Source organism: Furipterus horrens, unplaced genomic scaffold (assembly GCF_987537825.1).
Source record: "Furipterus horrens unplaced genomic scaffold, mFurHor1.1.pri manual_scaffold_7, whole genome shotgun sequence".
NCBI classification, from domain to species: domain Eukaryota; kingdom Metazoa; phylum Chordata; class Mammalia; order Chiroptera; family Furipteridae; genus Furipterus; species Furipterus horrens.
Window position 1 is genome coordinate 36,179,987 of NW_028327177.1, and position 27,148 is coordinate 36,207,134.

At 37.9% G+C, this 27,148-nt stretch overlaps 1 protein-coding gene across 2 annotated transcripts in view; it reads left to right on the forward strand.

Moving 5' to 3' along the window:
* Positions 1 to 27,148, forward strand: part of NCOA2 (nuclear receptor coactivator 2) — a 192,010-nt gene that overhangs the window by 138,132 nt on the left and 26,730 nt on the right. Inside the window, exons 6-14 of one of the 2 annotated variants that reach the window (XM_090283589.1) lie at positions 2,087 to 2,275; positions 4,669 to 4,770; positions 5,057 to 5,200; positions 8,195 to 8,342; positions 10,037 to 11,306; positions 17,783 to 17,993; positions 20,035 to 20,241; positions 22,913 to 23,125; positions 25,591 to 25,720. In XM_090283589.1, the coding sequence (XP_090139715.1) occupies positions 2,087 to 2,275; positions 4,669 to 4,770; positions 5,057 to 5,200; positions 8,195 to 8,342; positions 10,037 to 11,306; positions 17,783 to 17,993; positions 20,035 to 20,241; positions 22,913 to 23,125; positions 25,591 to 25,720 (2,614 nt within the window). The remainder of the gene's footprint in view (positions 1 to 2,086; positions 2,276 to 4,668; positions 4,771 to 5,056; positions 5,201 to 8,194; positions 8,343 to 10,036; positions 11,307 to 17,782; positions 17,994 to 20,034; positions 20,242 to 22,912; positions 23,126 to 25,590; positions 25,721 to 27,148) is intronic. The other variant, XM_090283590.1, reaches the window with a different exon arrangement.

Consider the following 27,148-nt stretch of genomic DNA (forward strand, 5'->3'; position numbering starts at 1 on the left):
TCTCCTCATTTTTTTTGAGTTCTTTATTCTGTTGTGGTTGACTGTTTATTTCTTCCTTATGTTCCAAATTATTGATTTGAACCACAGCTTCCTTCCCTTTACTGTTGGTTCCCTGTGGGTTTTTCTTTATTTCACTTAATACAACCTTCATTTCTTCCCTTATGTGTTTGCCATACTCAGTGAGTTCTCTGAGCATCCTTATCACCAGTGTTTTAAACTCTGCATCTGATAGGTTGGCTATCTCTGTTTTGCTTAATTCTTTTTCAGGAGTTTTGATCTGTTCTTTCATTTGGGGCATATTTCTTTGTTTCCTCAATTTGGCAGCTTCGCTGTGTTTGTTTCTGTGTATGAGATAGAGCTGCTTTGACATCCTTTCTGGGTATACCTCTTATGTTGTAAGGATTGGAGCCTTAGGTATTTGCCAGGACCGGGCAATCCTTTCTCTGCTTTGTGGTGCTACATGTGAGGGAGGGTTCAGAGAGGGGACAATGCCACTTGTTCAGCACTTACCCCATTTCCAGTCACTTCAGCCACTTACCATATATGTGATTGGCGCCCCTCTAGCTGTTGCCCTGGTGGTGGTTCCCAGAGTGGGTGGGCTTATATATGTTCTAGGATCATGAGGGCTCTCTGAATGGACTCTCCTGAGAGATTGGCAGCTTTTTCTGCCACCCTAATCCCCACTGGTTTTCACAGTCCGAAGCTATGAGGCTTTATTTTCCCGGCGCTGGAACCCTGAGCTTTGCAGTCTGGCCTGGAGCTGGTGATCGCTCCCCAGGTGTCCCTCCCAGCTTTTATCCTCCACAGGTGATTGTGAGACCACTGGTTCCGCTGGCCGCCGTCACTTCCTTGCCGCCACCAACAGCACTTCCTCTCCACCACGGCTCCCCATCTCTGCTCTTCCTACCCATCTGGATGAATATTTCTTCCCTTAATCCGTGGTGGTTAGATTTCCATAGAGTGATTTTCTGGCAGTTCTAGTTGTATTTTATTTTGAAGTTAGTTGTGATCCTTCTTATGGTTGTGCGAGGAGGCGAAGCGTGTCTTCCTATGCCTCCATCTTGGCTAGAAGTCCTGATTCCAGCTCTTTCTGTGGTGAACATTTCTTTGGACAGTTTTCTCAGAGGAAATTGACCTGGTGATACATAATACCCTTTAATTCTTAAAATTAATTATTCTCAGTATTGCTAATAAAATAGAAGAGATGCGAAGTACTTTTTCACTTGAAAAGAAATAAAGGTATCCTCAAGGATTTTTCAGTCTTATTGAGGAACTATGCATGAAACAAAAAAGAAGACAATAGAGTAATTCAGCCTCAGCCATGTTACAGAATATACACTGAAATTTCTGTAAAATTTTAGTGAAGAAAGATCTGTAAGAGGAGGCAATGTGGGGTGCCTACAGTAGTTGGTTCAGTATATAGAGGATCTCAGCCTCAGGGCAGGAGCACATTGGGTGGGAGAAAAAGAGGCAGCCTGACATTTTAGAGAGGGCGGTAGGAACAAAGATAACCATGTGGGACTGGGTGCTGAAACTGATGAACAGAGTGAAAGATCTACTTAGATGGAGAAGCTGGAGGCTCTTAGTGAGATTTTGATTTATCAGTTTGAATGGCCTTCATACTCCTGACTACATCAAGTCTAAATCCTTTTAAAGAGTTTAACACATGCTATCTTTGGTGCCACTTACAGATTTTTGAGTAGGGGATAACATCTAAAACTGGAATGCAAGTAGATTCAACTAAATTTTCAAGAACTCTAAGTGAGAGAAACCCCAAAATAGAGAACTATAGTATTCTGGTAATAAATAGTCAAGGTCTGAACTTGGAGGGAAGGGGTCAGAGTGAAGAGTAAAAAGACATTTTGAAAATACCTAGAATTTTCTCAAGTTGTTGAAACATTAACCCAAGAATTTTGTCCCCTCCAGTAATTGGTTCAGTATATAATTACCAATAATACAATTAGGAAACTTAGAAAAGTATCAACAGCATTTAAAAACAAAATAGCTATACACTTTCTATTTCAATTTGGCAGTAGTGAATCTAATGTTGTTTCTTTATAATTTTGGATTGCTTTGCCTTGCTCAGTGAATGGGGGCTCTTGGTCTGGCGAACCTCCCAGGCGGAACAGCCATACGTTCAACTGTCGGATGCTGGTAAAACCTTTACCCGATTCTGAAGAGGAAGGTCATGATAACCAGGAAGCACATCAGAAATATGAAACTATGCAGTGCTTTGCTGTCTCTCAGCCAAAGTCCATCAAAGAAGAAGGAGAAGGTAGGGCAAAATTTCTACGGTATTTTATATAGCCATGTATTTATTCTTGCTCTTCACACTTATTAATCTAAAATTAGTGGTCGTGCAAAAAACCAAAATTAGAGGCAGATTTTTTTCCCATTGTTGTTTTCACCTACTTAAGAATTTTTATGATAAATTTAATTTTTAAGTCTTTAAAACAACTCTACTCAATAGAATATTCTGCAGTGAAGGCATTGTTATGTATCATCAATGTCCAGTGCAGCAGCCACTAGCTACCTGTAGCATTTGAAATGCCAGTCATGCGATTAGAAAACTGAATTTTCTATTTTATTAAGTTTACATTTAAATAGCCACATGTGGCTAGTGGCTACCCTATTAGAGCAGCCCTGTTAGTAGTTGAACCTCTTGAGTATCCTGTGATCACCTGTTGCATGCTATGGGCCACAGCCCTAGAAAAATGCCCATGGTACACACCGCATTTCTCATATACAGTGGACCATGCACAACTCAGGTTAGGGGCAGCGAACCCCTGTATTGTCAAAAATTGATGTAAAACTTTTGACTTCCCCAGAACAGAACTAACAGCCTGGTGTTGACTGGAAGCCTTTCTGATAATAGTTGATTAGCATATATTTTGTATATTACTTATATTATATTCTGTATTCTTGCAATAAAGTGAGCTAAAGAAAAGAAAATGTTATTAAGAAAACCATAAGGAAGAAAAAGTAAATGTATAGTACTGTATGAATTTATTGAAAAAAGTCCATATATAAGTTGGACGTGTGCAGTTGAAATCCATGTTGTTCAAGAGTCAACTGTACTTTCAAGGAATTAATGGATTCCATATAGTTTATCCGTGGCTGCTGGGTCCACAATCTGGGGTAATACAATGATACTTAAGGGAGGATAGAGATGGGAGTGGAAAGGAGGGGGTTTCAGACTATAAAACCTCTTAGGCTCATCCCCTTAAAGAGAAGCTGATGTAGTGTCCACCCCTACACCTCCAAGCAAGCCATTCACAGCTGAGTGTCACTCTGTAATATGAGACAGTGCTGAATGGTGCATCCTGCTTGCGTAGCAGACGGGGAAGAACTGTGGACCACCAATGAACAGAAGCGTCATGGGCTTTACAATCAGGCAGGCCAACCCCTCCCTGGTTCAGCCACTAACCAACTCCGACTCTAGACACACTCCTTGAGCTTTCTGAACACAAGTTAAGTCTAGGTTCCTGTTAAGTCAACAATAGCCGTGTGAGAATGTAATAAGGATTACATGGCTATGCCTGAACCATGACTGGCATTAAGTACTAGTTATTTAGTGTTATTTTTTTTAATTATGTAATTAATTTTAATTTAAATTGTGTTAGAAAGGAAGTAATAGAGCTGTCATAGATGATAGTTTTTCAAAATTATGTTTGTATGTAAGTATTAAATGTCAAGTGATTTTTATTCACCTTTATGCAGCAGCGTAAGTACTGCTAATTCATCCATCTATGATAAAATCCTAAAGCAGTATAGAAAAGGTATAGCCGAGCTAACTTTTCTTTTGCTGTTGTATATTTAAACATTTTTGGACATTTAAAATCTGATTCTGGATGGTAACTCTCAATATAGCATATGCGTAGAGTCTCTGAGCCATGGTTTGCTCAGGTTCAAGCCAAAGTTATGTATGGGGTCAAGCAACTTACTTAAACTTTATGCTTTGCTTTTCTTCTCTGTTAAATGGAGATAATGCTAGTACCTACTTACTAGAGTTAAGAGGATTAAATGAATTGGTAGCCTATAAAAGCAGCTAGACAGATACCATCTCATAGTAAGTGCTCAAAATTTAGTGTTTGTTATGTTGAGAATGAAAATTACATTTAATTTTGTGATGCCCGTCTAGATTTAGTTTATATTCTTTGTTTTAAGTTGCATATTGCCATCATAAGGATACTTACATAGTTTGGTAGAAGGTATGTCTAGTCTTCCAGTATTGTGGTAAACATGAAACTCAAGAGACAAACCCTTCACAAACAGTGTATCAGATTTTGGTTTTCATTATTTCTCAACTTCATTATGAATTCAACCGGTTGTTACTCTCAGCCGTTTAATAAGAAAGGATCCCATTCTTCTACATCATCGGGCGGCTGGTTTCAGGTTCCTAACACTAGTATGGTGGATATTCTTTTATCACATGTATCGTGTGGCTTCAGCAGTTTATCCTCAGCCCTACCCCCAGCCCCACTCACCCTACACACACGCGCCTTCCCTTTCCCCAGCTGCTTCCCACTTCAGTGGAGAAGAGAATGAAGCCAGTGCAAAGCAGAGGTACACAGCGTTTTGTCACTCTCTGCCTTATTGATTTACACTTGAGTTTGTTTGAATCACTAAAAAGCCTAATGTGATAACCCTAACTGTCTGCGATTGAAGATTTGCAGTCCTGCCTGATTTGTGTGGCAAGGAGAGTCCCCATGAAGGAAAGACCGGTTCTTCCCTCATCAGAAAGTTTTACCACTCGCCAAGATCTCCAAGGTAAATTTTCTTTGCAAAGGAGACCAAAGAAATCATTTTAGAATGCTTACATGTTTATCAACGCAAGCAATGTGCTTAGAAGGCTAACGATGCTGGGACTGGTGATTGCTGGGTAAAAGCGCTGAGGAGCTGGAGGATGGGACAGGGAGAGACAGTTATTTTCACTGTCTACCCTTTTAATCCATGTACTCTTCTAAATAAATAATTTTTTTATCTTTTAAAAATTTAATTATTTCCATAAATAATAGATGAGTGTGTAGGTGTAATGCTTGCTGTTGCTTACTAGGCAAGATCACATCACTGGACACGAGCACCATGCGGGCAGCCATGAAGCCGGGCTGGGAGGACTTGGTGAGAAGGTGCATTCAGAAGTTCCATGCACAGCACGAGGGGGAGTCTTTGTCCTATGCCAAGAGGCATCATCATGAAGGTAAGCATCGCCAAAGGATATTTTTCTTAAACTTGATTTTGCTAAATGCGTCCTTGGGAGCTTTCTCTGAAACAGTGATTCCAGAAGTTCACCGCGGCAGACTTGGGTCTGGTTACTCTTTGTGTTCCTGTGTATCTGCATCACCTCACCCAGGAGGCCTTGCCATCTGAAGGAAGATTTCATAGAAGCTGTAGGACAGAAGAGTGTGATGAGGGAAATAGATTTGGATGTGATAATTTCACAGGTGAAAGGAAAGGGAAAGAGGTCATTGTCTTTGGTTCTAAGGCTTCTAGATGTATAAGGCAGTAAGGTACCATCTAATAGGAAAAGAAATGTTATCTGAATCATAAGGAAAATCTGGAAAGATGAATGAAATGCGATTTTTGAATTTTTGATTGAGGTGACAGTGGGGTTCCAAGCCCTCCTTCCAGGTGACCACTGAAGGCTACCCAAATGTTTCTGAAAGGGCCGAAGAGGTGAAGTGACAGGCTGAGGTCATACAATGAATTAATAAGACAACTAGAACTAAACCCAAGACTTCAGCATCACATTTCAGTGCTAATAGCCGCCCTTATTGCACACCTGGTCTTGTCTGGCATTATTCACCTTTCCCTTATCTCATTGGTCCTCACGGCCGCTGTGAGGCAGAGGCTGTGACGCTCCTGCTGTAGACAGGGAGGCTGATGCAGGGGAAATGACGGCTCCTGAGCAGTTAGTGAGTGTCAGCGCTGGACGTTAACCCAAGGCCCGTCCTGCCAGTCACTCTGCAGATCTTGCATAGAATCACTTTTCCTTAAGCACAGTCTGAGTTTTTGTTAAATTGGTGAAATCAAAGAAAAAAATCCTCTCCTTGGCACTTCCTGAGTACTAAGTGGAGAGGGTGAACTTTCTCCTCCTCATGGACACCTTATGTCCTGGCAGGGTGCGCTCGTTCAGAGGTTTGGGTTTCACAGCCACAGTGGCCAGGCTGCCAGGGAGGCACCAGTGTGCCTCTAACTCAATTTGGCAAATTGTCTGCATTTTTGCAGAGAAAAATGGTAACTCATTATTGAAAACAGAGTTTTAGTTTGTCATCTTTGTTCAATGTACATCTATGACCTTGGCATTTTACCAGTAGTGTTTATATGTTTAAATGTTATGCTTTTAAGATTGCTAATGAAAAGTGCACACAATTACCTCTCTCCTTTCCCTTAGTTTTTCTTCATCTTATTTGTCCATTTTATCTTATTTATCATTATTTCTTTTTAAATAAACCCATAAAGTTAAAAAGAAAAAGAGGAAATAAAAAACAATATTTGATAGGAATAAATACCATTCCACCAGATCTGGTTTAAAATAAAAAGAATAGTAACAACAAAACATAAGAGATCACCATAAGCAAACATGTCCTTGGGCCCTGTGTAGCAGTGCCCTACATTTAATTCTGTGGCTTTCTGATTCCTTACAAAAGGGTTTAGATAGATGCACCAGGCACTATGCTGGGGTTCATTAGATGGGACCCCCTGAAAGGAAATTCTGAAATATATGAAATACATTTCATCTAAATGTACAAAGTAGATAAGATCGAGGGTAATCAATTTGCATTGGATAAAAATCTACTAGAGGACCTTGTTTAAATGAAGGGCTTCCTAAATGCATCACATGCACGGTTACACAGGTCTACTTAGTAAACACTTTTGATGTAGATCAAATGGAAATGGAAAATCTTAAAGGATTGCATCCAAGGTCAGATAAAATTCTGAAATTATAAGCCATGGGAAACATGAAATTGTAAAGATGATATTTATGCTACCTTTTGGGAACATACTTACTGTAGAAGGCAGATACACATATGGACAGTAGTTCATTTCCGATGCTGCCACGTCAGAATAACTCATGTGACAGTCGAGGCCAGAATGTAGCACCTAAATACTGCAGGTAACAAGGTGCAGAGGGGGTTTCTGTAGCGAAAGTGCTCAAAGCGAGATTCTACTAAGAAACAAGAATATATACCATGTGTCGCCGCTGTTAGTCTGTCTCTCTCTCCCCATCCTTATGGAATGGTGACTGTGTTTGGTCACTTTGGGGCTAGCTACTCACCCCACAAAATTTGTGCTGAGGATTTTTTTTGGTAAAAACATGGTAGTCATCTTAAAATGGTTTAAGAGGTAATTATATTACGTGACTACTTTTTCTCAATCGAAATATTCTTTTTTTAATATGCAGTATTAGTTTTGAAAGTTATTTTAAAAGATAAATCACGAAGTTTTATTTTAAGAGAAATTATTTTAACCAGTTGATCTGTGCTATATTTTCTAGTGCCTTGAAAATGGAAATACCTGATTCTTTATTGATACATTAAACCAATTCCATGTCACTAAGATTTGTACTTCTGTTGTTTGTTTTCTATTTGGCCTTCTTTTCTCTGAAAAGATTTTTCTGATTGTTTATCTTTTACTTCCTGTTGTTTTAACCACAGAAGTAATGCTTCTTGTATACTGAGAAACAGAATTGGGGAATAGTAGTATGAGATGATGGATTGAATAGTATGTAACTAAGATGAACATTTAGAGAATATATTTATTGTCATAAATTTTACTGTAATATTTGTATTAGTTTAAAGGGAAATGAAAGGCAGATTGTACCCTTTAGAGGTATCATGTTTATGCATTATTTTCTAACATTTTAAATCATTGTAAAGCTTGTTTTGAACTAGTTAAGTTGTTTGTTTACACTCTGTTTTACCATGGTACTGAAGATTTTATAAAGAACATAGTTTGAGGGTCTAAAATTTATTTTTAAAAAACAATATATTGAATTTATTGCTATTCTAAGTGCAAAATAGAAGTGCTTTTAAAATGTGTAATGTTTTAATATGAAATACTACTTAGAACTCTTAACTATTGGTCGGAAAATATTAAACATAATGAAGTTTATTACTAGTATTATGTCTTGTCCCGCACCCACCCCAATGTTTCTCTTAAACATGCATTCTGTTTCCTTGCTCACTGACAGTGCTGAGACAAGGATTGGCTTTCAGTCAGATCTATCGTTTCTCCTTGTCCGACGGCACTCTTGTTGCTGCGCAAACGAAAAGCAAACTTATCCGTTCTCAGACTACTAATGAGCCTCAGCTTGTCATATCTTTACATATGCTTCACAGGTAAGCTTCGTTCTAAGAAATCATCTTCCCTTCCCAAGTTAAAGGAGGTGTTGGAAAAGCAACAAATCATCCTAGAGCTTTTCAGATTGTTAGACATTTCTGTTGATCAATCGAGGCATGTAAAATACAAAATTAAACTGTTATAAACTGTTGGTTTAAAGACAACTCATAATACCAGCTAAGTAGGGCTATCCTCTGAATTCTAGCCTGAGTACTAGAGAATTTTTAAACTCAGCTGGAAGAACACAGGCTGGCACTAACATTGCTCTGACATGACTGCCTGTTCCATCCGAGAAGGGAGATGGACCACTTCTCGGTGGTGACACCAGAAGAGCAGGAATACTGAGGCCACAAGCATGACTTATGCTCCTATATGTTTAAATCTAAAACTTTAAAATATACATCCTTCGAAGGAATATTTTAGATTTTTATTCTCAGGGTTGAATTAACTTCTTGACATTAGACTTTAAATTGAAGGGTAATAAATATTTCCATAAGAAATGAAAGTAAAGAAAACTAAATGTTGATTTTTTAAATGAATGTCATGAAACATTATTTTAGAGCACAAATTTAGGAAAATGATTGCATTTCAAGTTAGAAAAATATTTATATACATGCTATATAAAACTTTATGAGGTACTATCAGAAGATATATAAAGCTGTTCTGGATAAAGGGTCTCCTTTTATTACATTTCTCAATTATTTCTTATTTTGGAATTTTAAAAAAACTAGGCAGCACTCTTTGCCAACTGTTAATAAATCTGACCTCAAACTGAAACAATCTGAAAGTGATTACAGATGTGCCAGATTTCACCCCCTAACTGAAAGCTGATGTTTGACAATTTGTGAAACCTGTTTTGTTTGGGTTTGTGAACACATTTAGGAACTCACGAGTGACTGCCAGGGCTGTAAATTAAGGCTCATAGGGCTTGGAAAATCATCAAGCTCAGAAAACCTGCTTTTAGTCATTAGTAAGGGAGTAGATTGGAGTTGTCTAGGAGTTGGGGAATCATCACAAACTAAGGTCACTCTGAAGTTCCCTCTCATGTTGTCTGTTCTGGAGGCTCTTGCTTTGACTTTCAGGGGACCTGGGTATGGGGATCTGTTAAAAGCGATCTAATTTAAACAGTTTTGGTAACTTCATTGATCCTGGAACTCGCAGCATTTTTTAAAGTTAGGGGCAAGTTTTTCGCCCTCTAAGTTTGCTCTTCATTTTGAGCCAAGTTATACACATCAGGGCTCTCCAGGCTCACAGATGTGTCTATTGTTAGGAATTACAATCTCTGGGAAATAATTGAAGACAGCTATACTTGTTTGGGTCATTTCTTTTGGATAGTTCAAGCTCTAGTTATTAATGATAATATACCGTTTAATGAGAAAAGATATATAATTAATTGGAACCCCTGTAATGTCTTGTCTAATAACTATAATTTCAGTATGGTAGTAGTCAAATTTAAACACACCCCATCCATAAAACCACAGACATCTTAATGAGTTGACTGAAAAACATCCCTCTTGGTCCAAAACTATACATGTTCAGTCTTGCCCATAATTGCAGATTGTTTCATCAAAGTATGTCTTTCTTTTAAGTGTAGCCTGTTCTTTTTAAAGAAAAGAGGCCATTTCATTTTTTAAAATAAATAACAACTTGCTAAGTGTTTTGCCTTTTACCTTACATTTTTTTCCTTATACAGAGAGCAGAATGTATGTCTAATGAATCCGGAGATGACTGGACAGCCGATGGGGAAACCATTGAATCCAATTAGCTCTAGCAGCCCTGCCCATCAGGCCATGTGCAGTGCGAACCCAGGTCAGGACATGACCCTTGGTAGCAATATAAATTTTCCCATAAACGGCCCAAAGGAGCAAATGAGCATGCCCATGGGCAGGTTTGGTGGTTCTGGGGGACTGAACCATGTGTCAAGCATGCAAGCCACCACTCCTCAGGGTAGTAACTATGCACTCAGAATGAACAGTCCCTCACAGAGCAGCCCTGGCATGAATCCAGGCCAGCCCAGCTCCGTGCTTTCACCGAGACATCGCATGAGCCCCGGGGTGACTGGAAGCCCCCGAATCCCACCCAGTCAGTTTTCCCCTGCAGGAAGCTTGCATTCCCCGGTGGGAGTTTGCAGCAGCACAGGAAATAGCCATAGCTACACCAACAGTTCCCTCAATGCACTTCAGGCCCTCAGTGAGGGGCACGGGGTCTCATTAGGGTCATCGTTGGCTTCACCGGACCTAAAAATGGGCAATTTGCAAAACTCCCCAGTTAATATGAATCCTCCCCCACTCAGCAAGATGGGAAGCTTAGACTCCAAAGACTGTTTTGGACTGTACGGGGAGCCATCTGAAGGTACAACTGGACAAGCAGAGAGCAGCTGCCATCCTGGAGAGCAAAAGGAAACAAATGATTCCAGCGTACCCCAGGGCGTGAGCAGCGAGCGAGCTGACGGACAGAGCAGACTGCATGACAGCAAAGGACAGACCAAACTCCTCCAGTTGTTGACCACCAAATCCGACCAGATGGAGCCTTCGCCCCTGTCCAGCTCTTTGTCGGACACAAACAAGGACTCCGTGGGTAGCTTGCCTGGTTCCGGGTCCACACATGGGACCTCGCTCAAGGAGAAGCATAAGATTTTGCACAGACTCCTTCAGGACAGCAGCTCTCCTGTGGACTTGGCTAAGCTAACAGCGGAGGCCACAGGCAAAGAGCTGAGCCAGGAGGCCAGCAGCACAGCGCCTGGTTCAGAAGTGACTGTTAAACAGGAGCCAGTGAGCCCCAAGAAGAAAGAGAATGCACTACTTCGCTACTTGCTAGATAAAGATGATACTAAAGATATTGGTTTACCAGAAATAACCCCCAAACTTGAGCGACTGGACAGTAAGACAGACCCTGCCAGTAGCACAAAGTTGATAGCTATGAAAACGGAGAAGGAGGAGATGAGCTTTGAGCCTAGTGACCAAGTAAGTTTTATAATGTGTTCTCCCAAGTCTACTAACCCGTGTCCATCAAGGATTTTCTCCACAGGGGCATTTTGAGTCCTCAGGTGATTAGCTACGAATAAGTCTTCTCTTGTTCTTAATTGATTGAAACAGAGTTCATTCTCACTGAAGCTGTGTGCTCCAAATACTCTGTCTAGTAAAGAATGCATTGTTACAAGGCAGGGTTGACAGCCTTTGGGGGGGGGGGGTTGAAGAGCCAAATGGTAAATATTTTAGCCTTTGCAGGCAGTACCGTCTGTGCCACAGCCAGTTCCATGATTATAGTGCGGACACAGCCATAGACATTGAGAACAAACGGTGTGGACTCTGCTCCAGGCACTGATATTTGCATTTTATACAGTTTTCATGTGTTGCAAAATACTTTTCTGTTAAAAGAGTATACATTGAAATCCATTCTTAGTTAGGTCATGAGCCATACGAAAATAGGCAGTGGCAGGACCCGGCCTGCAGGCCAGCTGTAGTTTGAACCCTGATAGTTGAAGATGCCTAAATTGGAGATAATTGTTTCCTGGAAATTGGGCCTTGTCAGCACAGATTGAATTAAATTAATTCTTATTTACCTTACTCCTTTTTAAAAATCAGAGTTTGGTTTTTCAAACCTAGTGAAGATCATTGTAACCCTTTTCTCAACCAAAACTTCTGATTCACGCTAAAGAATTTCTTAGATCATCAGTATAAAAAGTATGTAAGGGGAAATGGATAGTAAGAAAAGAAGGGTAAACCTGGACTTGTCATCATATATAAATGCAAAACTACCTATTGTTCTTATCTGAAGATCTAATTCCCTGGAAAAACCTGCGACAGTTAACGTGATATTCAAAATCATTCTTGATAAATACTCTAAGGAATAATGACATCACAAGGAAAATGTAAACCATTTAGTATTTTCTTTTCTTTTTTTTTAAAGAGTTATTACTAACAAAATGGCTTGGCATAAGGTATTTCCTGGGGAATCTGACTGGCTGGGTTAATGATACAAGACCTCATCCTGCTCTCTCCACTCTCCCCCCAATCCCTGAGTTCTGCCCTGTACTTCAAGTCTTAAGACATGATGGTTAAGAAGAGATATGGCTGCGTGGGCCCTTCAACTTAAAATGGTTCACTAATTTGTCCTTGAAACTTGTTTTGTAGATGGATATTATATGTGTCACTGTCTTCAGGAACTAGGTGTGGATGGGGAGAGGAGAGGGCAGCACCCCTTGCTGTGTGTATGGCCTTAAACTCTGCTGAGTCAGCAGAAGCTGACCCAGAGGCAGGTCTGGGATTAAACGCAATAATCGGAAAAGCTGAGGACACATGTGCTTATAGCTGGGCTCTGTCCAGGTTTCGAAGCACTTGGCTTCCTTTCTTTCTTTCGCTTCAATGTCTTGACAGTTGCTATCATTCCTTTAAGTCAGATATGATTTTCAAGCTTTTCTGTCCTTCACAACGGAAGCAGCCTGATTATATAAACATTTTTGGTAATTAACCCTTAAACTTATATGTTAGTGCACAATTCTCTGTAATGACTGTTCTGTAATGCTGTGAAATCATTAGGTGGGGAAACCGAGGGCGCAGCAGAAAGTTAATAGCAATATCTTGGATTAAGTATACTGTAACCATACTGACAACTCTTAGATGTTTTAATCTTCTGAGGTTTACTAGGTTAGAATATACAGAGCTAGTGGCAGTTCAGGGTGGCAGGCGCAGACACTGTCAGTCAGGTTTCTTGACATATGCTAGAGGGCAAGATGGTGACTCATGAGGTCTACCTTAGCTTAGTGGCTAAGTGATGGGCCCCTCCCTCCAGAAACAAGGGCCTGAAGCCCTAGGGACTGAGAGGGCCAGGGAAGAGGGACACTGTTTGGCATTTCTATATTTAGATATATGATTATACCAACTTCAGACAAAAACTGACAAAGAGAAGGGGTTTTTTTTTGTTTTTTGTTTTTTTTTTAAAGTCCTTGCAGTTTCTAACTGTTGTTTAGGAGAAACATTTTTCTAACCAAAATTGTCCCACATAGGGAACATAAAGCCCGGAGTGTTATCAGCACAAATCTGTTGACATCTCGATAGACCAAAAAGCAATGTACACAGACAAACACACAGGTAACAGTGTTTTTTTCTTAATGAAACCTAGTCTGGTCTCTCCCTCCATACCCTCCCATTTAAAACTCCACCAAAAAAATACTGCTTCAGAGCACTTTTAACTTCAAAAACATTGCAATTTGAAAAGTTACCACAGGAAGTATGCATTACTTAAATTTAGATCAAAGTTAAAATGACTTAAAACAGTGATTCTTTCTCCTCCTGCTCTCCTTCACTAATTCCAAATGTGAATTAATTGTATCTCCTACAACTGCTGTAGACATTTATGAAAAACTTTGCTTTGATTTCAAGGTAATACAAGTTTTTTATTTAGTGAGATAAACTTAGCAAACCTGAAGTGCACAGTTAATTTCTTGTTACTTTTACTCAGACAAGAGCCATTAACCAACTGTGTGTTTAACCTATCACTAACTTATTAAGGACAGGAAGTATTCCAATGGTGCTATTCTACCCAAAATAGCATTCTTTACTGGGTAGAGTATTTAAACATTTGTTTATATGGCATTTCATAACTGACAGGAAGTAATGACAGCAAAACTTCCAGTATGTTTATTAGCTTTGAAGTTACATACTTATTTACACAATAAGGCCTGTTGATATTCTTCCAAATGGAAATTTTGTTCTTTCTAATGCTACTGGGATGAAGGTTTAGAAATAGTCTGAAAAGAATTTCTTCTTGTTATTCGGTTCCACTAAAATGGCAAACCATGGCTTACTTACACTAATAGTATTTCCCTCCAAATGTGGTAAATTGTATTACCATATTTTAATAATTTTATGTTAGGCAAATGTGGTAAAATTACACTTTTAATTTAAAATTTTGAAAAGATTTTTAGTAATTTATTAGAATACTTGTTATTAAAATGCATGTGCTCTTTATACTTGCTTCAGAGAACAAGTTATTTGACACATGAAAAATTCATAAAACCAGAAAAGTAAAAAATTAAAGAAATCAAGTTCAATTTTCATTTTGTAGAACTTGTATGAAAATCTTTGTGACTCATTTTCTGCCTGAAATAGTTTAAACTAACTATTTGAATTGATGTGGCTAATTTGAGCATTCAAATAGATGCCTAAGCAAAACTTTGAAGTATCTTGGCAAAGCCTTTTAAAGGAAGGCATCAATCTTTGTGTCTTGGGAAGAAATCATGCCTAACAAAGTGGAGAGGGACTGACTAGAAGAGCTTTGGATGAGAATTAAAGCTTACAAAAATTTAGGGGAGGAAATATTTGATCAGAAATTTAATGTGATCAAATCCATCCCTTCCAGAAATTACATGACTACAGAAGAAAAGCCATGTTTATCCAATTACATTACTAAACAACCGAAGGGGCACAGACATTGGGAACTTTATCTTCGTGAAGAGAAACATTTAAAGTAAACTTAAGACAATTAGATTAATATTAAATGTGTACTCCAAAAATTGACAAGAATAAACACAAGCAAAGTAATATGATCTCTAGTGGGGAAAACTTAATAATGTATCTTTCTGGTGGTTCACTTGAATGAATTCAAATATTATCAGTAGTTACAGGTCCCTCAACAACCTATTCCTTTTGAATCTTAACACCAAGAAATTCCTGCATGGTCTTTTAAAGACAAATGAGTGTTTAGTTACTTGTCAGAACTAGGCTATTCCACAGTTGAATTTGGTCAGCTCTTAAAATGGAAAAGAATAAAATTTGAAAATCAGTTTTTATATATGCTTTTTAAAATTAAAGTCAACCAAGGGAAATAATGGATTTTTAGTTTCTAATTATCTGAAATAAAAAATAAATTGATTTAAAGCACCAGTACATTTTAACATTGTGTGTGAGTGTATATGTAACATTAGTTATATATAAACTCATGCACTATTAAACACAAGAGTAGATTACAAAAGAATAATCTTGAATTCTGTCATAAGAACTCTTTGAAACTCTAATATTTATTTTTCTGTTTGAGATGGCTTATTTTAATTTTATTTGCATGGAAACAGTAAAGGTAAAAATGAAAGGCAGGAATCTAGACCCAAACTGTTGTTAACTGACAGTATAAGAACTTTCTTTAAAATGTATCACGGGTTGAGGGCAAATAGCATCCACTGAGGAAAATATTATCTTTTTTTTGTTATTGTTTATATGAACCTATTTATTATGAATGCTTCTCATCCAAGGCAATCTGCAAAGCTTTCTCAAGAAGCAACCTCACTTAGAACAGTCACCTCCTTCACCGCACCCCACCACCACCACCACAATGAGCTTAAAGGGCCACTTTCTAAAATACTCTGCACAAGGCAGCATTTGTAGTGGGGAATCTTGGTTTTCCAGGACAGCCACACACTACATGGTTTATTAGAACTTCTTTCTAATCTCTGTAGCTTTTTCATGATACAATTACAAGGCTATCACACAGTTTTATGAATCATTTTTTGAGAAATTAATAGAAATTATAGGAATTTCTGTGAGAAATTTAGTTGATCCTTGGAAAACTTTTAGATTACAGATTAATATAGTTAAAAGAATTCATCAGATTGACTGAGTGGCTGTTATTGTTTTCCAGGCAATAAATGTTTATACTGCCTACATACCTTATGTATTCATCAAAACATCATAAAGGTGGATTTGCAATAGACTCACTTTACGTGTACATTTAATTTTAAAACCTCTGTACTTATTCAGAAAAGAAGAGGTGGCTATTAAGTGATTATTTAAGTAGTGTGAGCAATTTTGCCCACCATTCAACTCGCCGAGTATGTGCCCTAGTGGAGTGATCCCCGCAGTGCCTGACAGTTTACCCGGCTGTGGTTCTCCTGAGCCCCTGATGGTGTGAAAATGTAGCTACAGGCTTCTAAGTGCAGCATGGCCCCTGCAGAAGCTACTTCATTTCGGTCTCAGTCAAAGAAGCAGTAATGTGCTTCCTCCCTGGAGGAGAAACTGGCTCTGTGCCCTTGGAGGGGCTATCCAGTGAGATGCCTTCCTAAGGAGCTTCAAGGATCATCTTGTCTGTTCTGTCTGTACTGTAGGATGCGACTCTGGAACCTTTCCCTCACGGTGTGCCTCTCCTGTATTCGATGCTTCTATCTTTGGTTAGGAAGGGCGGCTAAACGAACTAGAAAATACCCTTGTAATTACTCTAATGGCCCATTAAGAATTCCCTGAAAAATGGGTCCCTATTACATTTCCCATAAATTGCAAAAACCTTAGCAAATCCAACCTCTACATGGGGAGTAGGAATTGTATATAGGATAAAACTGTAAGCCCTTCTGCTTAACTATACCTCATATCGGATGTAAACAATTTCATTTGAGTTGCCAGTGTAGACGAAAGGGTTAGTCACAGTCAGGGATTCAAAGTCCATTCAGTGACTTTGGGGAAATCGCCTGACTTATGTTTTCCCACCTGCGCATCAAGAAAATCATTCTTACTTACCGCTTTCTTCCCTAAAAAGTAACCCTAGCATTTAACTTAGCTGTTTTCTTGTGTGGTTGGCACTGATTTTAAATACTTGGCACATAGGCCCTTTCTACCTAAAAGTATGAAAATCAATTGGGCTTTCTGGAAGAAAAACACAAGGCATATATAACATGATGTTTACCTTATTTTAATATTGGTAATTGAAATGAGATTATTTTCATAAAGGAAAAGCCCTTTACAAAACATTTTTATGGCTTTTGTGAAGTCAGATTGCTAGGTGTTGTGTCTGGGGACAACATGTTTCATCCCACTCCCCTACATTTTGTTACCTAAGCTGGTGAGTGACAGAGAGCCTGTGTTATTTGAAACTGAAAGTACAAGCAGGAAAAACCACCAGTCAAATTGAAAAGGCAGTGCTTAGCTGTTCATGGTTGATGCAAGCTGATTTTGCATTTTATTCCCTGCTCTTAAAAAAAAAAAAAAAGTCCTAAAAGGCAATTACCATTTACTTAGTAATGAAAATTTGGATCATATTTTCTACCAGCATTTGTTATTGTTGTCATTTCTTAGAGAAATTAACCACAAAACCTAAATCTGGCCTGTAAATCTTTGGTTAATTAGAAACGTACATACTCATGATTAATTGAATTATTAGCATAAGGGGGAATTTATAAATTGGCAGTGAATCACAATGCTGGAAGAAAGTTTTCTTTCTAATTCAGTCATCTCTTTTTACAGATGAGAAAATTGAGGACCAAGAGATTAAATTATGTGTTCTTTGTCAATTTAATTTTTAAAAAGCTGATCAGTTAACTGTTGGGCCCGAGGTGGGCATGTATCTGTATCTTTTGTTTGACTGTGGTGTTATACCAGTTAGGTCTGTAATTAAAGCGGGCCTGTGGTTGCCCACTCTTAGAGTGGGACTGGATAAACTCTTCTGTTGTTAACTGCAGCCTGGCAGTGAGCTGGACAACTTGGAGGAGATTTTGGATGATTTGCAGAATAGTCAATTACCACAGCTTTTCCCAGACACGAGGCCTGGCGCCCCTGCTGGATCAGTTGACAAGCAAGCCATCATCAATGACCTCATGCAACTCACAGCTGAAAACAGCCCTGTTACACCTGTTGGAGCCCAGAAAACAGCATTGCGAATTTCACAGAGCAGTGAGTATGAGATATTGATGGTTATGCCATATAATCACCATCAGAAAGGGGGATTAGCAAAATCTGATGCAAACAGCGAAGTCACTTCAAGGTTTATATAGTCAGATAGCACCATCTACTGTTCTGGTCCTTCAAAACAGTATTCAAAGTGGATTCTTGTGAACATGGCTTCTCAGCATTCTCTTGTTAATTTAATCAATGTGTAATGAGACTGGCTGACCTACATAGATACAGTTCTTTGTCATATTTCCCTGCATTTCAGCTACTGCTTTCAGAAATGGAGCTTAAAGTAGATTTTTATGTGTTTTAATATGTAGCTGAATACTTAAAATATAAAAAATTAGAAAGTTATACTGACTTTTTAGGAATAATATACTACTAAAAATTCTCAATATTTAATCATATGTGAAAGGGCTACATACATTGAAAACATCTTGTCCTATCTCTAGAAATCCTCATACAAACACCAATTTTACATGGAATTTTATTATAATTGTTTTCTAAGTGCATTTTAAGTTTGGTTAGTTTGATATAAAGCTTGAAGACCTCAGACCATCATAAAGTACATTTTTATTATTTATTTTTATTTTAAATTTTATTTAGATAAGTTTAAGACAAAATCTTCCTTCACTGTGAACACCTGATAGTTGCTTAAAGTTGCCCAATAGTTTGAATGGAAAAAAATATCTTTCCTGTTCCAGGGACATAATTTATTATAAGGTAGATAACCTCCTTAGAGATGAACAGAATTATTTTTTTCCTTTTCCAATATAGTTTGGCCCAAAGCCTAACATTGGTTCTCCAACCAGAAATGGCAGTTATAACCAAATCGCAGGCTACCTCTATTTACTAGATCTTTTCTCAAGTGATTCCTAATCATTCCAAAGAGGATGAAACAGGGTAGACGTTTTGCTATTATCTCTAAAACATGCCTGTTTCTCAGGGAATGGAGGGTTACTTATGGACTGTGGGAGATGACAAAGTCAAAGAGCTGAGAAGTGAGTAAGAAACACACTAGAAAGTTTATGCTCCTTAACCAGAGGAATTAAAGAAGGTCAAACTGCATGTGAACTCATGGCTTTTCCTCCACTTTTACCTCCTAATAGTATTCACATTATTGAATAGTAATCACTTCACTAAACCTGAGGAAGTCATGAATAGTATGTATATAATTTATATACCAAGACTTAATTCTTCTGCATATTTTATTACTGTTATTGATTGTTAAGAACCTTTTCTTTCAAATGTTCTTTTCCATACTATGCTTATATAATTCAGAGAAAGTAAAATAGTTGGTATTATTTAATAAATTAGTGCTATAAATTATAATTTATAATATCTTTAAAATTTTAATAGCATTGTTATCAAATTACTGGTTGTGTGATAGTACAGTGCACTGGTGTATTGCTTATTGCACAATAAATTCTTGGGAAGTAACTGTAAGAATCATTTCAAATCTAAATGTTTCTGGAATTCTAAAAAGCTGTATTTAGAAGATTAAAGATTACAACTCTAAAGCATTAATAATTACTTCAGGTAGCAGAGTCCACACTTGATTTTCACTTTCAGTGAAATTTGATACTTGACCTAATGGTACTCCTAGGAAAGTCCAGTGAAGACATGATATTCTAACCACAAGTTTCTGGGTTTGGAGCTATATGCAAGAGATGTTTATAGCTTCATAGCTGTGACAAAGCAGTACTCCTAAATTTGAATAATATAACATGAAAAAGAACATATTAGTGGTTTACTTAGCAAATACAATTGAATATTAGAAATTAGTATTGGGGAGAAAAATATATGGTAAGTGATAGACATGTTCTTTTTTCTACAATTCAGTTAGTTACCTGTGGATTAGATTATGAGACTTTGATGCTGCATGTTTTTTTATCTGTGAATTTGTCTTTTATGTAGGCAGTTGGTCCCTGACATGCATATTTTTGTTATTTTACAGATGAAATTTTCCCTAAAGAGTACTTCTGATACAATTCTTTTCTATTATCTAATATTAACCTTTAATTTTCATTTGCTCTCTCCTTAGCTTTTAATAACCCACGACCAGGGCAACTGGGCAGGTTATTGCCAAACCAGAATTTACCACTTGACATCACATTGCAAAGCCCAACTGGTGCTGGACCCTTCCCACCAATCAGAAACAGTAGTCCCTACTCAGTGATACCTCAGCCAGGAATGATGGGTAACCAAGGGATGATGGGAAACCAAGGAAATTTAGGGAACAGTAGCACAGGTAAGGGCTCCGATGAACTGTTCTTTTACTGGGTTACTTAACCCAATGATGTATTCATCCACATCAAACTAGTAGAATTCTTCAAGTGAAGTTTTTCGTGTTAGAAGGTGACATCTGAACATAAGAAAAGTACAAATTTTCACCATGAGAATGGTATATGAAGCGTTGAAGAGCATTACAGTAAGCTGACAATTTTATTCTGTGATCTTTACTTACACGAGGTTGCAAATCATTGATCTTATTACAGCATAGGCTTATTTTACTTCTATTCCAGTTACTGTTCAAGACTTTGTGGTGATGTGTGTAAAATAATTTGGTACTTGCCAGCTTTTCATGATAATCTGCTGATAACACCAAAACGTCCTACTAATTGATTATTTGTGTTTGGAGATTTTCAGAATGAAAATTTAAAATTCAACCAACCTTTCATACTTGTAAACACTATAATTCTCATTCAGAAAAATATTAATTAAAAATTTAAAACTTTAAACAACAGTATGCCTGGCCTGATAGTAACTGGCCCAGGACTTTGTTTTGGAGTTGCCTGTGATCTGCTTTGGACCTTGACCTGCTGTAACTTGAGGTGTCTGCCAGCTTGTCCAAGCACACTCCTAAGTGGTAGTCACTGTCATAGCACCTACCGTATTCCCAGACTTTCATCCGACTCAGGCTGGAAATCATTGCGGCAGCTATAAGCACCATGTTCTGTACCCTGTGATATCTGTTTTTCACAGATATAGCAGGATGCTGACTTTTCTAATGAAGAACTGCTCACACAGTTCATAGCTTTCTTCCTTTGTCAAAATGAGATTCTAAAGACAGGGCATTGAAAGAATAGATATTATCAAAAGACCTTATATTGGTGGGTGTTTAATTTTTTTTTCCAGCTAATCTCTTTTTATTTATTTATTTATTTATTTTTTCAGTATGTAATCCCTGTAAATATTTGCTATTTAGATAGTTAACTGAAAATAAGAGTTCAGTTTAAGGGGGAAAGATGGATTTTTTTACTTTCTGTTGTTCATAAGCAATTTATGGGAAAAGTGATCTATGTTGTAGTAAAATAGTTGACTCATTCAACAAATATTTATTGGGTGCCTATCTTAAGTGCCAGGAACCTACTACTTTACTAATTTGTGTATTCACAGAAACAATGCCATATTAATTTTACATGATTTTAATATAAAGTATTGATTCACATAAATGAAATATTGGTTTGTGTAAAATTCTAGAAGAGAAAAGAAACCAATGATTTATTAAAGATGGATTCTTATTAACAGACTACAAGGAGATCTGAGTTCTTATGGGAATCTTCAGTAAGAATTTGGGGATATACCTATAGACAAATCTGGGCCGCCGGACATCATTGGTATTCAGGCTATTATCATGCAATTAATTGCCTGTGCTTCATTGAAAAAGAAAAAAAGACCAAAAGAGACTATCCCAGTTATATTTGCATTAATATTGTTGAATTATGGATGATTTTTCCTTCTACTTTCTAGACTTTCTGTAGTCTTGTTATACTGTTTACATAATTGACTTTTGGAAAGCTAAAGTGCCTATTCTCTGATAATATCTTTGTATAGTGTAAGTCTAATCTTAAAATGGTTTTTAAAATATATATTACCATAATATTGTTCTTTTTCAATCTAATGAAATGTCCTTCACTCTCAGTCATCTTAACAGAGCACATTTTCATTTCACCAGTGAAAAACCACCCATAATACGTGATCTTTCCATTTCTTTTAAATCTATCCTATTTTTAGTTATTATAATTAAAGTAAATGAAAGCAAGCCATCTATTTGAAAGCAAAACTTATACCTCTGTCAAAAAACATTTCAAAATGAAGGATCCTCACTTGGGGTTTTTCCAGAACCTTTAGAATATAAAGTCTTAGCAAATCTTTGGCATGGCCAGCATCCTAGGGATCAACCCAGAGAGAGCAAACTCTTGAGATCCTGCTTACCAGTGTTGTGCTCTTAAATTGTTATGTGTGGTCAGGTAGCTGTTGATATCTCAAGCCTAAAAGGATTTATCAAATCTGTCATAACTCATTCTAGATCTATAATCAGTAATGTGGTGGTCCAGGCATGCTGAAGTAGGAGGTCGTCTCTGGCCTTAGCTACAAAGAAGTGTAGTAAAGAGATTGGTAATTTCCCTATGCTTTAGAGGTTCCCAGGTACAATTTTGAAGCTGAACAATTGATAATACTTTGAAAGGGATGGGCATAGGCTTCACGGGATCTTCTCTGTGATTTTGGTTTGATTATCAATTTTTACCTTGTTCCTCTCAGCCTCACCTCCCTTTTGGAAAGTAAAGCATTGACGTGTGTATCAGCTAATGTGATTCACTTCCTGAGGAAGGAAGTTGGGGTTATCCACACACCACAGCACCTGTTTCTAAGTACATATGGGAACAATTTTAACAGCTTTTCCGAACTATAAAGAGTGGCAAGTCCATGTTATTAAAAAAAAAAACAAACTTTGTAGTAATTGCCAATTCTTATTTCTTAGCCTAGGGCCCACGTCTGTCCCAGGGAGGACCTTAGCTATTGGGCTGACTGCGTATTACAGACTCCGATAATCTCGTTCAGAGTAAGATCATCTGGTGTTCATCCGTGCTGAGATGTTTTCAGTGCCTGCAACTGTCATTTTTTTGGCTTGCCTTCAGGAATGATTGGTGGTAATGCTGCCCGACCCACTGTGCCATCTGGGGAATGGGCACCACAGAGTTCTGTGAGAGTCACCTGTGCTGCTACCACCAGTGCCATGAACCGGCCAATCCAAGGAGGTATGATTCGGAATCCAACTGCCAGCATCCCCATGAGACCCAGCAGCCAGCCTGGCCAAAGGCAGATGCTTCAGTCTCAGGTCATGAATCTAGGTAAGGTAGTTCAGTGCTCGTGGCTTTTAACTTATATGCTTTCTTAGAGTAACAGCTCCATAAATTCTTTCAAGACAAGCTCCTAATCTGCGGTTTAGGTAATCTCTCTCCCCCCATGTCAAGCTATCACAAGTGGGATTTTGCTAGAACTCTGTATAGAATCTTTTAGTTACCTAAGAGAACCAACTACCTTTATGATGTTTTATTTTTACTAAGTAACCTAATTTCAACTTTTGAGGGAGTGAATTGAGTAAGTGCCACACTATAAATGTTATACTGTATTTTGGAAAGGTGTTTCAGTAAGAACAGTGATGGTTAACTCGGGGTGAATATCAGGATCATCTCAGGACCTTCAAATGCAGATTCCTGGGCCACAACCCTACACTATTAAACCAGACTCTCCCATATCCTCATTGAAGGTGCAAGGTCTTATAGAACATCTCAAAAATTGTGAGGATCAGTAGAATTCTATTTGGATACAGTTCACATGTTATTAAAATTATTGGTCTGGTACATTGTATAATTCCATTTAAATGAAATGTCAGAACAGGCAAATCTGTAGGGAAAGAAAGCAGGTTAGTGTTCGCCTAGGACTGGGAGCTTGGGGGGGAAATGGGGCGTGACTCCTAATGGTCACTCTTTGGGTTCCGTTTGGGGAAAATACGAATGTTCTAAACTCGCCTGTTGTGGTTGTTGTACAACTGCAAATACACTAAACTCACTGAGTCATACACTTTAAACGGGTAAATTGAATGGTATGTGAATTATATCTCAATAAAGTGATTATTTTAAAAAATTAATTGTCTGTGCAGCTCATACTCAAGGTTATTTTCTTAATCATTGACATATTAACCTTCCTCTTTTCTTGTACATTAGCATAACTCATAAGTTAATGTTGATGTACTTTTCCTATACTTAGCTATTGTGCCATGAGAAGGGCTAAATCGTTAGTGGAAAGGTGCCATGATTGTTTTGAGGAGAATTCTCATCCCACCTCTGGCATCATTTTCCTTATTTGCTCAGTGCATTTGGGCTTATTGTTTCTGAAAGATGACATTCCTGTCACCTTCTACAGAGAATGTACTTCGAGTAGTTGTTCTCAAACAAATTCATATTATTTGAAGCTTGCATGAAAAATGCTAAAATGACCAGAATTCCATGCAGAATTAAACTGGGAAATTTTTTAAATACCCCTTCATTTTAAAATCATCAAAATAAATACCTTATATCCAGGAATTTAATTTATTCTCAGTTTTTTTTTCACTGAAGGGCACCTCACCTGACTTTTGACCTTGAAAGTTCTATGAGCTTTGCTGTGTAGCTGAATTTTTTCAATTTTTAATAAACTCAAAAAACGTCAGGAACTCAACAGGAAATCTATTGTAATGGAAGACAGGTCTACAGATAATAATAACAAATCATTTAAAAGCTCATATTATTGCCCTGGATAGTGTGGCTCAGTTAGTTGGAACATTGTCCCTTAAACCAAAATGTCGCAGGTTTGATCCCTAGTGAGGGCACATGCCTGGGTATGGTTTTGATCCCCAGTCAGAGTGTATGTGAGAAGCAACTGATCAGTGTTTTTCTCCCTCCCTTCCCCTCTCTCTAAAATCAGTAAGCATATCCTTGGGTGAGGGTTTTTCTTGTTTGTCTTTTGTGTGTTTTTTTTAGAAATAATATAAAACTCATGTCATCAATTAGCCTCATGCCTCTAAAAAGACATTAAGAACGAGCACATCTGAGCTGCCGGGCCTCCTCTCTGCTTCACCCTTATTGGGTGGAAGAGCTCACTGAACTACAGTGAGTTCAGGAGCACGTGCAGACCAGCACCTCTCAAAAAGATGGCCCAGGACCCTCACGCCCTTTTGAAAGGGGGTCTGCCAGGCCAAAACTATTTTCATAGTAATACTAAGACAGTGTTTTCCTTCCTCATTGTCATTCTCTCACAGGTACATGGAATGTGGAAGCAGATAGGAGATTCTGGCTCTCTTCTGTCAATCCAGACAAAGTGATTTGCAGAAATGTAAAATAACACCAGTAAAATATGTTTTTCTTGTTCAAGAAAATTTGCATTAACATATAGTGGGTTATTATGATGAGTTTTAAATGAATTGCTTTTTCTATTTGCCAATTTCAATTTCTAATATAATAAATATCAATAAGATATACCTCACATAAATAAAATCTTTTTTGACAGAATATAAAGGGTCCTAAGAGCAAAAAGAGGTTTAAAACTGCTATTCTAGATTGTCCATTAAGTAGGTGATGAGCCCTTTATTTATTGCCTTTATTTCTGTCAGAATAACAATTGTCTTACTGTTTTCACCTGATTATTATTCCTTCTATCTTTTCAATTTCTAAAAAAAAACAACACATATTCAACTTTGTATTACATAGCAGAAATAGATACTTCCCTGGTTATAAGTTGTACAATTTTTGGATTGTTCTCTTCTCTCCTTTTTTAGGGCCATCTGAATTAGAGATGAACATGGGGGGACCCCAGTATAGCCAACAACAAGCTCCTCCAAACCAGACGGCCCCCTGGCCTGAAAGCATCCTGCCCATAGACCAGTCCTCCTTTGCCAGTCAGAGCAGGTGAGTGCCGAGCCCCCAGAGGTCCAACAGAGCAGCGCTTCATGAGCCCGAAGTTAATTTATGCGCCCCTGTGCAGAAGTCAGTCTCTTCCTTTTAACAGTTGGTTCCTGACCACTTTTTGTGTATTCAGGCTGTATCGACTGCTGGGGAGGGGGAAACCCAAAACTCAGACCTAGAGCATGCCTTTAGAGAAGTTACAATGTAGTTAGAAATAAAACATGTACACTAGTAATGGTAATGTGAGGTAGTGTGCACTATAAATGCCATAAAAGAAATAAACCGTATTTCAAGAGATTGTCAACCCAGGTGACTGGGAAAGGCTTCAAGGCCGTGAAGAAAAAGAGTCATTTCAGGAGGCAAAGATGGCAGGAAGCCGTCCACCTGGCAAAAGCAGCACAGTCAGAGGACTAGATGTTACAGAAGCAACGCAGTATATTTAGGGTAACAGAAAATCATCTAGTTTTCTATTTCATGTGTTTTGCCACACTGAAAAAAATAAAAGGCACTATTAGAAGATTTGGCTGGAAGAGAAGATCAGCAATAGAATAGGTTTCTAGGGAGAGGGCCTTAAATACCAAACTCTGAAGAATTCAGACTTTGTACAATAAGCCGTTGAAACAGTTTTTTTTCAAAAAGGATGTGGTGTATGATCAAGTTTATTGAGTTTTATTGGTTCTGATTATCAGTCTAATCATTTTCATTTCCTTGTCAGTGATCTTTTCTTTCTAATTGCTTTTGAACAATTCTTTGCATTTGCTGCATTACTGTAGCTTTACTACGGTGTGCATAGATATGGATTTATTTATTACACTATGTGGTATTTGGTATATGTTGTTCATTTCTAAGAGTTTTATTTGCCTGGTTCTTTTTCATAGCCTCTTTTTGTTTGCTTGTTTTTGTGATTTTTATCTTAATATCTTTAAACGTTGTGTTAATCATTATTTTCTAAATTTTTTTATTCAATAAATTCAATATCTGGATTTCTTAAAGTTCTAAATCCAGTTATTGATTCTCACTCTAAATCCAGTGATTGATCTGTTTTCCAGAGTACTTTGCTAATCTTTCATTGGGAGTTCATAGCTGATCTCAGTCAATGAAGCATCTGGGGTTAAAACTGAGGACACTTTTCTAAGAGAGAATCTGCAGTGGTCTCTGCCAGGGGTGGGGTCACTACTTACTTGGGTCTACTCCAGGGTCCCTCAGCTCAATTCAGCAATCTGAGGGCAGCTCTCTGACTTTGCTATGCTTTATAGATAAAATAAAATAAAAATAAAAAGGACCTATCACGCATTGCTCAGGGGATGCTCGGGTTTTAGCTCATTGGCATTGTTTTTGTTTTGTTTTGTGTTATTCCCTGCAAAGGCAACATTACAGTTGTGTTACATGCATAGTCTCGCTGTTTTTAGCAGAGCACTGGAAGCAGGAGTT